Here is an 11091-nt window from a genome sequence, read left to right as displayed (position 1 = left end):
TTTCTTTTGGCAAGTGTAACTCAGACTGTATAAATACAGTGTAACTACTAAACATTAAACTAAAAATATGAATATATATTCTGTACAGCGTCACAATTTGGAGTAAAACGTGACAATGCGCCATCTAGGATGCTCTTCCGGTAGAGAAAATACAATTCAATGCCATATACCTATAAAGGTTTGGGCATGTTTCACCATGAATGCATCACAAGTTTATAGTTGGTGCCCTTTTTATGTACTTTTACACCTGTCCCTCAAACAACCCCAGCCTGAAACTCATTATTTAAAAAACCCTATAATGACAAGCTCATAAAATAAATTAGGCCCTATCACAAGTTTTTACTGTACGTCTCATGCAGGATGGTACTAGTCTCACATTTCAGCACCAGATGGCGCTGTTGTTTCAGCTACACAGAAATCTGATGCTGCCGGTTTCTTTCTGGTAAACAGAGATCTCATGTTGCACAAGTGTAAACACAGACAAAGTTTATTTTCCATCCATCTTTCATCAGCATTTCTCTTCATTCAGATATATTAGCATTTAATGCTTCTACAGCATGTAAACAGTAAAAGAAGCACTGTATTTCATAGTGGTACTGCAAGTACATTCAAACAAAAATACGACAAAGACTACACCAGCATAGTCCACATTGCTTAACAAAATAAACTGCTCATCAAGAGAAGTAACACTGTGACTTCAGGATGTTGGATTGTTGATAATGATATGACACATAGCTGAATTCAAGTTTAAGTATGGAATATAATGAGGGTAAATGCATGCATTACAAACACAGGACAATTATGTAAGATATTGATGAAATTCCTTCAATAAATCAAACATGTTGATAAGAATAATGGAACTGATGCAGCGGACAAATTCATTATACAAAAAGAGGAAATAAACTAAACAAGTGCTTGGCATTTTATCAAAAGTTTCATCTAACATTGTACAAAAGCTTTATATTTATTTACATTTCAGAGGAAAAGACCAGCAGATCCTCATTTCAAAATAAAAGTTCAATCTAAGATCAGCACATGACTCTTGCAGAAGTAATGCAGCTTTTCTAGACACTGAATGCATCATGAAGTTAACACAATTCTTTCACTTTAATCCACTTTAGATTGTACATTTCTCAGTGGAATAAACAAACTGTTCTGGCTTATTATAAAAGTGAAAATAAAAGGCTTTTTCTGTGTCCATGTGGTTCGAATTCAAAGCTCAGGTTGAGTGAGGATGTGATGTTATTGTGACTCAATGTGGAAAAAGGCTTTTCAAGTTTCTTTCCTCTTCCTGGCCGACTACCTGAAGGAGTGTCGGAAGTGCACACTCCTCCGTTTCAGCTTCTCCGGGTTGTGCGACGCCATGTGGGAAAATTCTCGGAAGATGTCGAGGTATGTGGCGTCTCCTGAAGAAGAAAACAACAGAAAATAAAGATGAAAATGAGGCGAGACAGTCAAAACATCTTTTATGAATACCAGAAGGGTTGGAAAAACAGAGAGCAGAGGAGCCCCGGGTAAGAAAAAAGCCTCATGAATGGAAAGGCACCATGAAGCCTCCCTCTTTCAACTCTCCAAATTCTGGGCCTTTACTTTCCTGGTGTCCATGGCAGCCGCTGAATCTACCGGCACAACAAAAGCAGCTGAACTCTTTTGTGTGCCATGAGAGCTCCCAGGCTCGGCTAATTAAAAAAAGAGGAATGAACATTCCTGGTTTTTCCCTGTTTCTGTATGTGTGAGAAAGAGAAGCAGGCTGACAGATCACAGAGGCTACACAACTTATAGTATGTGGTTTTTTGGTAACACTTATTTTAACACATTTAGTCCGAGAGAAACACGAGTTAGAAATAGTTTATATCTAGTGGTGAATTTAAGACGTACATTCACTCAAGAGCTTCTTCTTTACAAGCACTTTTTAGTCTTTTCTTTTCATCCCACTTTCCACTTCAAATGTTTTGCTCTCATTCACTACTATCTTTTGAAAGCTTGAGATGATTAACAATTTGAGATTTCTGCATGCAAACACACAAAAAGTTTATAAATTGTTGGAAATAAAGCTAATTAAACCTTACTAATTATTGCTGGACAAAACAAGCTTCCACCAGTTTAAAACAAACACTGACACGTTATAATGCAGCTGTAAGCAGATATGAGGGGATTTTTTAGGAACTGATGAATGTATTAATTTGTCAACAACTGAAATACCATGCACTGGTTAATTATCGGTATCCTGTACACAGTAGTGGAAACTTACAGAGTACATTTACTCAGTACTGTACTTAACTACATTTCTTAGGTCCTTGTGTATTTCACCATAGAGCCCATTTCTCAGAATTTTTCTATTGACCTTTGTTCTTATTATTGTATATATAATGTACATACTTTAAATATTTATTACTTCTCTTCATATTTGCTATATTTCTCCATGCTTCTCTGTGTGTCAGAGCAACTGTAACGCCTGAATTTCCTCCCCGGGGATAAATACAGTATTTCTGATTCTGATTATTTCCTTTGATGCTACCTCCGACTAACTATAGCATATTATACGATAAGATAAGATAACCTTTATTGATCCGCCAAAGGGGGAATTTACTCATTAAAGCAGCTCACAAAACAGGCAAATTAAATAAAGTACTTAAGTAATAAAAAAGACAAAACGTAGGTGGCAATAAAAAGATTAAAAAATATGACAATATAAATAACAGTAACAAAAAAATGTTAAAAACTATTCACACTGTGTACACATTTTTCCTTGTTGAAAGGTATTCAGGGGTCTGTGAATATTTTTTTTGTCAGCTAATTGGACAATTATTTCTCACTTAATTGAATTGTCTATAAGATGTAAAAAGAAAAAAAAGGTGTAATTACCCTTTAAAATTAAGTCTTATTTTGTAGGAACAACAGTCCAACCCCCCCCAAAATATTCAGTTTACTCTCATCTATGACAAAGTAAAGCATCTAATCTTTATAAGAAGCTGTATCCAAATCTTTAAGGTGGAATTACTGTCACAACAGGTATTAAACTCCACATTTTCATGGATTTAAAACCAGCCATTGATTTGTTAAGATGTTTACATTTAATAAATGTTTGTTACACAGGTTAGGCTTTGTTTGCATGTAATCCCATATCCCTAAATATGATGCAGCTTGGTTATAATGTGTTATCAACCATTTATAAGCAGTCATGGATGCTTCACTACAGTTATAAGCTAATAAATATGTTAATAAACACTTAATATGCTCTTATATCTGATTGAAGCTGCATTATAACGGGTCCTAAACCATTCTTTAACATCTATATCCTGCTTATAAGAGCAAAATAGGCCTCAGTGGAAGTGGAGTGTGAAACTCCCCATGCACACAAACACATAATTCAGATTTGATTATTCACGATCAATATATCATGGTGTCATGCTGTGTAAATCAGAGATATTTGATCCATAATAAGTGCACCAACAGCTGGTGAAGTTAGAAGGCTGTTAATGCTGTTAGTTGCAGTAAAAGTTGGTGAAAGAAAATGAAAGAGGTCATTAAAATGAAGAGAAGAGAAAGGTTAGTTTTCAGTCACATCTTCCATTTATTTTCAGTACCATGTTAGAAGACACTGGGAGGAGTTATTGAACAAAAAGGTAGCAGTGTTAATATGCACAGGTACTGTATAATCAGAGACACACGTTCTCTTACAATAACAAAGAAATCCAACAGTTAACAGTCAGAGACAGAAAAATACAAGAGTTAAAAATTGCATGTTAGAAGCAGGCAGTTAAAGTGTTAATAGTTTTTAGTTTATTTACACAACAGTCAAGTTTATGACCCACTGACTGAAACACAGCAGACACATTAATACTGTACAACACTTAATCCTTCAGTGGCGTGACGCTAGTCACAGTTTGGTCAGTGATGACATCATTCATCGAGTAAAAACCTGCTTCCTGTTAGTAAAGTTGGTGCGTAGTTCCCACAGCTATCGCACCAAGTACTGCACAAAGTAAGAAAAGGCTGGATTTAGTGTTTTCAAAGTGCTTTGAATCGATCACTGACGAGCAGGAAGAAGGGAGAGGAGGAGATAAGTGAGCTGCTCTGTCTGTGGCTGCCAAAACATTTAGCTGCTAAAGGGCTCCGACCTGTTTGAGGCTCAAGTTAGGGACTGTATGAAAATTAGTCAGCAGGAAGGTGAAATTTTGTCTATTTAATCTATATAATCTATTTTTCTTTTTGCTGAAGGAAGCGGGGTCTATTACGATGATGAAAAGATTAAAAGTTAACCGCTTAACTTTCAAATGTATTTATAGTGAAATTAAGTTTTGAAATGAAATCAATTCATTTTATTGGTGAACTTAAAGTCGAGGTGAAATGATAAATGTCATTTTAATCCTTTTAGATCACATCCTCTGTAATATTGTGCATCTATTTGACAATAAAGGCCAAAAATACAGAAAATCCACTGCTGCAGAAAATTTTGTATTCTTATATCAAAATCTGTTATTTTTTTCTTCCGGTAAAACTAAATTTCACGCGTGCTTACGTAAGTTAGCACCAAACAATTTCAACCAATCAATCTGCAACATTTAGCCGCAGAGCACCAAGAACGCTCGGTCAGTTAGCTAGCTAGCGCTGTGGAGAACGTCTGTCTACGCCCACTTCTCAACGATCAAATCAAATCCCTCTAATGATATGTCCCGCCTGCACGTCCTGTTTCACTCGGAAATACGTCACGATACGGAAGCTAGATACTCTCGAAATGTCATTTCAGCTCGACTTTAAGTTCACATGTTCATGCCTTTGACCAAGAGCAAGCTGTCTAGATGTTGTCGACCTTTGGGTTAACACAGACCCTTACACCAGCACATTACTGCAGCAAGGTGGTTTCAGGCTCAAACAGGTTAACCAGGGGGGCTTTTCTTCCTGGGTTGATGAGAGCGCAAAACTAAACATGAATAATTTTCATACAGTCCCTTAAAAATAAAATCCCTTTGGATCCTCCAGCCTTGAAGAAATAGTAAAAAAAATAGTAAAAACACTTGCCGGCTCTCTGAAAACTGTGTGGTCTTTGGTTTTGAACTAAACCTCAACAGTCTCAATCATCTATGCGCGTTAATAGTTTCTGGATCACAGCCATTCACTGAGAGCTACCAAACGGGTCAAATTATAATTTCAGAGCATTACGGGGATCAATAAATACAGTTTTTGGCAGCGTCCCTGCTGCCATGTTCATTGTCATCAAGCTTTTTGCATTAACATCATCCAGCTAATGGAAGAGTAGTGGGAGAGGAGTGTTCAGCCTGTTTGCATCCATTTGTCTAATGAATGTCTTTCCATGCACTGTCGTCATGATTTGGCAGTAGATAATATGGACATCAACGTTATTCAATAATACTAAATGTCAAATATTCACATACACTGGGCACAGAAGTAAACAAAAGCAACATCGAGTAGGAAGACCTGGGCAACAGCCGACCATGCAACGAATCTAATATGGGCCTAGTCGTGATACATCACCACAAACAAACGTTATAACAAATACTGTACATACAGTAAGTTAGTTTAGTGTGATTTATCAAAAATGTCCTTCTTCAAAGTGATTATATTTTATGAAACTGTGGAGTATCGGCTCTCTTTCTCATACCGAGAATATAATACTGACGCTGTGTGTGTGAGTGCTCAGCAAAATAAAGTCTAACAAAATATATCCAGCTTAAAAAAATACCATCTGCATCGTTTGTCAAACATAATACAAAAAATACAGATCCTCTGCACTGACGTTAGCATTGCACTATTGCTCTGGACGTTTCCTCATAAATTAAAAAACAAAAGCCTTCGAGTCTGTTCTTAAAAAAAAAGAAAAGTTCATCGACATGAGCAAAAACAAAATTCAAAGTGCATCGTTTTGCTTTTGATTAAAAATAAAAGCTTTCCTCGATCAAAACTCTTCTGCGTCGTTTCCTCGCAGCCTCACTGTTCCCCTCACGACCGAATAACAAGAGCTCCACCCCGTGCATTAACAACAGATCCTCAGGGAATCCAAATGACATCGTCAGCTCAGATTTAATTGATCCTGACTATGAGAGTGAATGGCTGCAGCACCCTGTTTAGACAAACTGTCATTATTCCATTTCAGTGCTACAAGACATGTACTGAGCTGTGAAGCGGGAGGTGCTGCTGGTTCTGGAAGTATTATTCCCAAATCTTTTTTCCCATTTTAAATGTTTCTATAAATGATTTACTCCATGTTATCGGACATAAAAGCGCAGGACTCTTCCTTTTGGTATGGCAGGCGGCTCTAAGTAAGACTTAAATAACTGGTACGATACCAAACTGCCTTTGCCACGGTGTATTGACATCACTGGCGGCACAAACCAAAGCAGTGTTGATAAAAAACACTTTGTTGTTTAAGTTTAGACTGAATTCATCCAAAACTGACAAAGAATTAAATGTGAAATTGCAGAATCTGTCTTTAGTTACTTGCCAACGCCGTGCAGCAGAACTTAAAGCTCTGTGATTGGTTGTTTCTAGCAACAATGCACCTTGGGAATTGTAGGCCTTGTTCAGACTGCCGACCCGAATTCATTTTGTCGAATCAATATTGTATCCAGTTTGATGTTAGAAAGTCTAGGCTAATCGGATCCAACCACATCAGGATTTGGTTCTATTGGATCTGGTTTAAAATGTGAAGGGGCTGGAGCCTGTCCCAGCTGTCATTGGTCGAGAGGCAGGGTTACACCCTGGACTGATCGCCGACAACCTCTCATGCTCACTCTCACACCTACAGGCAATTTAGAGTCACCAATGAACCTAACGAGCATGTGTTTGGACTGTGGGAGGAAGCCGGAGGGAACCCCACACATGCACGGGGAGAACATGCACACTCCACACAGAAAGGTCCCCCTACGTCGGAATCAAACCAGGAACCTTATAGCTCTGAGGCGACAGCGCTAACCACTGCAACACTGTGCAGCCTGCAGTCTGAACAAGGTGTCCTCATCTTTACACAGGCTTGTATCTTGGACTTTTTAACAAACAACCAGATATTTTTAGTGTTTTTTAATCTTTTGTATTAATGAGCCAAACCGGAGATTTTGAAGATGATTCCGGCTGTAAAGGTGCAACTTTGAACTTTAACTGTCTATAGGATAAAAAGATTGGGCTTTCCAGAATGAGGAGCAGGAAATAACTCCTCCCACGCAGCACTAAAGCTCAGCCACATGAATTAAACGTAGAATTGTCTTTGGTTCAGAGCACCCTGTTCCCTCTAAAACCTCCAAATAAAGAGAAACTTTGTTCCCATAATCCACTGCTGATGACTTCATCAGTGGTCTATTGATTGCTAAGCGACAGTGCAACTAAAAGATCTTTTTAACAACAGTGGATAACCCTTCCTTGGCAGTGATTTCTTAACTCTGCTGTGATTGTTCTGATGTGCACAAGACGAAGCTCATCTGCGTTATATTTGGCAACACTTGAATGTGACATCATTAAAGGAGGTTAGTACTGAGTTCTTGTGTGATCCTGAGCGAGGAGCAGACTGTGCTGGAGAGAGGAACACGTGATTATTCTAAAATATATCGGATGGAGAGAAGAAGTGAAACGTCCTTTGTTAGAGGAAAACGAGCTCGAAGCACAGATCCCCCGACTATTTCTCTAAGTCAGTCAGTCGTATGTTTACTGGCACCCCCTGCACTGCAGTGTAACCTGACGTCTAGTACTCTGCTATGTTGAGACAGATAAACTCCTGAATGCATTTCTTATACTGCTGCTCAGTGGGGCTGCTGGTTGGGTATTGACCTGGCTGTCCGAAGGGTCCTTCAGACTCCCGCATCTCCTCATTCATCCGCGCCAGACGCAGTCTGAAGGGAAGAAAAGAAAGACATTAGAGGAGCATTCATGACAGCAGAGAGAATAAAACCTTCATGGAGAGAATGACTGAACTTACAGTGTGACTATATCTGCATTGGCTTGCTGCACAGCTATACTCAAAGGGTCCTGTCCATCCTCGTCCCCGTCGTTCTGTGTGGCTCCTCTTTTCAGGAACAAACACACCTGCCTGAAAATACAAGAGAAACAGACATAACTCTGTCAGTCAAGAAATAAAATATCAGAATTGGTATTAAAGGGTCGGAAATCATTCCAAAATATGAAGCATAAACTACAGCTGCCAACACTTTGTCGTCATGCGTCATTGCGCAGGAAGTAACACATCTTCGACAAAGCACATCTATTGTAATCAAAGCCACATGAGTTGTAGTTCCACGTGTTCGAACGCAGCCTGGAGTCAACAGCCTCTCTCCGGCTCATGACTCACCCCGTGTGTCCCAGATATGTGGCATGATGCAGGGGGCCCCTCCCTCTCGCGTCTCTTTGGTTGACATCAGCAGCGTTCTGCAGCAGGAACTCGCAAGCGATCAACGAACCCTAAAATAAAGAAACAACACAGGTTAGCTTGACGATGAAACAACAAATATTACACATTAAGTCTATATTTACTTTTTTCCAGACCAAAAAAAGAGACTAATTAAAGTCCTTTAGGTAGTTTTGTTCAATTCCTACAACATTAAACGAGATGCACGGCTATATGATGCTTCCTGTATGCCTAATTCAGTGACTGACTCACCCCGATCACAGCCTGTATGAGGGGTGTCTTTCCTTCGTCCTCGTCAGTGACCGAATTGACATCCGCCCCGTGGGCTAGTGCTTCAGCCATGACGGGCAGGTTGCGTGCTTTGGAGGCTTTGTAGAGCAGCGCTCCGGGGTGAAGGTCTCTGATGTCCTCCGGGTCTGACGTCTCTGGCTCGGCCTCCAGCTCGGCTTCACCGCTAGAGTCCTCCGAAACCTCGCACTCTGACGACAAGGAGGAGACGAGGAGGACTCATTACATTCTGCTGCAAACTTTCTTTGCATTTATGTGCCCTGGTGTATACTGTTCATTATAAAGGACCATCTGTTTCACATTCTCCCACTGCACTCACCCTCTGTGACGCTGTCCACCACTGAGCCAAACACCAGGATGTCTGTGCTGCCGTCTGTGCTGCCTCCCAACCCGCTGTCACTGCTCAGGCCTGCCGGACCGGGAGACGCCAGAACAAGGACACATTAGTTACCGCTGTCTCTTTCTGGCTCATCAGTTTTTTGTTTGAAAGGAACAGAATCACGCAAACAAAGAAGAGTCTTGTACAGAAACACAAGGCTCAAACGTCTCATCCAAAATCGGGTGAATGCTTTGACAGTTTTTGGGGAAGAGATCAAGAAAGTCGCTTACTTCGAGGCCCTGATCCGGTGTCGAAGTAGGAGAAGAGCGAGTCGAGCTCGTCAGGACAGAACAGGGAGTCTCTCCTGAACTTGGCAGCTGCTGTGAGGAAACACAGGTGAAATTAACAGGTGAAAAAAGTCTTCTTTATTATAACATGGACTACTTTTGTTGGAGCATTACAAAGGGCTGTCTGAGCTACTGAAGCCACAATCACTAAACGTCCAATTCACAGAAAAATAACCTAAATGCTGTTCCAGGTATTTCCACGTTTAAATGTTTTTTGTTTCAACCATCTGGATAAAAAATATTTAGTCTGTTGCTCTTTTTGTGAAGTGAAACTAAATATTAACATTTTATTTTGTATAAAAACATGAGTCCTGCTCCACAGACAGACAGACAGACAGACAGACAGACAGACAGACTCAGGAACTCGTTTGTCCCCCTGGCCAGAAGACTGTACGACTCCTCTTGGTGACGGCAAGGGGGAAGCAAATTTACACCAGGCCTTAAAGCGTTATGACACTTTAACGCTCACTTATTTATGGCTATAAATCTTTATGCACAATTGCACCGTCCTGTTTTTGCACTAACTCTCATCATGTTTAAATTTGCCCGACCTCCATACAGCCGCTACTCAATGTTGCAGTGTGTAGTTGTAATTTTAATAGCCTTTATTTTTTATCTCTAATTTTATCATTTTCTTTCAGGGGGTTTGGTTGACAGATGAGTGATTTCATATGTCTTGTCAGCTACTGGATGCCTAAATTTCCCTCAGGATCAATAATAGAGTATCTGTCTGTCTAATAATCGGGGCGCTGGTTCAGCTCAGTTGGTAGCGCAGGCGCCCCATGTGCAGAGGCCCCACCGATCGCAGGTTCGACTCCCGCTCTGCTGATCACTTGGTGCATGTCATCCCCCACATTTCCTGTCTCTCTTCAGCTGTCCTCTCCTCTTATCAAAATATTCATAACAACTTCCCCAGAAACTTGAGCCCCATGGTACACAAGTTTCACAAACAGGCACCATCAACAGTCAAGCCGAATTGGCTTTAAGCAGCTCTTCTTTGTCACATACTCATGAATGTACAAACAGCTATCACTGGGTAACTTTGATACAGGAGAAAGCTTAAAAATGTGTTTATCGAAGGCAAGTTTTGTCAGAATCATTGACAGTTACTCACACGGGACATCAGAGAAAATTATATCCTCAAAAGTGTACAGTAACTTATACTTAATCCAAGAATATATGCACGATGTCTGCGTCATTCAAGGTAAAGAGCTCTGTGTGACGGCCTCATCCTTAAAGTTTGAAAAACTCTGACCTTTACTACTTAAACTGCAAACACTATTCAGCTCATGTTGTTCAAACTGAGCGAGGAGGTACAGTCTGTCATTTCTGGCTACCATCTTTGTACTATTCTTCCCCCTCTGGCACTTTAAAAATGGAAACTGCTCAGGGCTGTACATACATTATTAACACGTCAGAGGCACAAACTGGGGCTACGACGGCTGAAAGTTTAAGGAGAGTTTGTACAAATGATCACTAGAAAGTCCAGACGGAGGTGAAGTACCTGCGGAGAGCGTGGACGGGGAGGTGCTTCCGGGCTCTTGTCGGTATCTTCGTCGTGTTTTAGGTACCGTGGTGGCACTGTTGTGTCTCCGGCACTTCTTCACGCTCCACCGCCGCTCTGACTTCCTCTCTCCGTTGATTAGGATCTCCGTGGAGCCGAGTTTCTTCAGGAATTTCTTCTCTACGTACTTCGCCTTAATCCAGGTCTCCTTCTCCTGCCTGCAAGCCGCCACACAACATAACAGAGACTTGTAGTGACACATTTATAAACTCATCATCAA

The 11091-nt window shown here is 40.4% G+C and overlaps 1 protein-coding gene across 1 annotated transcript in view; it reads right to left on the bottom strand.

The window, feature by feature from the left end:
• Positions 1-3554: 3554 nt before the first annotated feature.
• The window catches only part of acap3a (ArfGAP with coiled-coil, ankyrin repeat and PH domains 3a), an 83179-nt gene continuing 75642 nt past the window's right edge, over positions 3555-11091 (bottom strand). Inside the window, exons 18-24 of the mRNA XM_069659870.1 lie at positions 10812-11029; positions 9251-9340; positions 8961-9050; positions 8606-8832; positions 8297-8406; positions 7928-8038; positions 3555-7841 (exon numbers count right to left, since the gene is read on the bottom strand). Coding sequence (XP_069515971.1) covers positions 7694-7841; positions 7928-8038; positions 8297-8406; positions 8606-8832; positions 8961-9050; positions 9251-9340; positions 10812-11029 — 994 coding nt within the window. The 3' untranslated portion in view covers positions 3555-7693. The remainder of the gene's footprint in view (positions 7842-7927; positions 8039-8296; positions 8407-8605; positions 8833-8960; positions 9051-9250; positions 9341-10811; positions 11030-11091) is intronic.

Source organism: Semicossyphus pulcher, unplaced genomic scaffold (assembly GCF_022749685.1).
Source record: "Semicossyphus pulcher isolate SPU_LCO1_2020_fin unplaced genomic scaffold, fSemPul1.0.p SCAF_13, whole genome shotgun sequence".
Lineage (NCBI taxonomy): Eukaryota > Metazoa > Chordata > Actinopteri > Labriformes > Labridae > Semicossyphus > Semicossyphus pulcher.
This window is presented reverse-complemented; position numbering and strand designations above follow the sequence as displayed.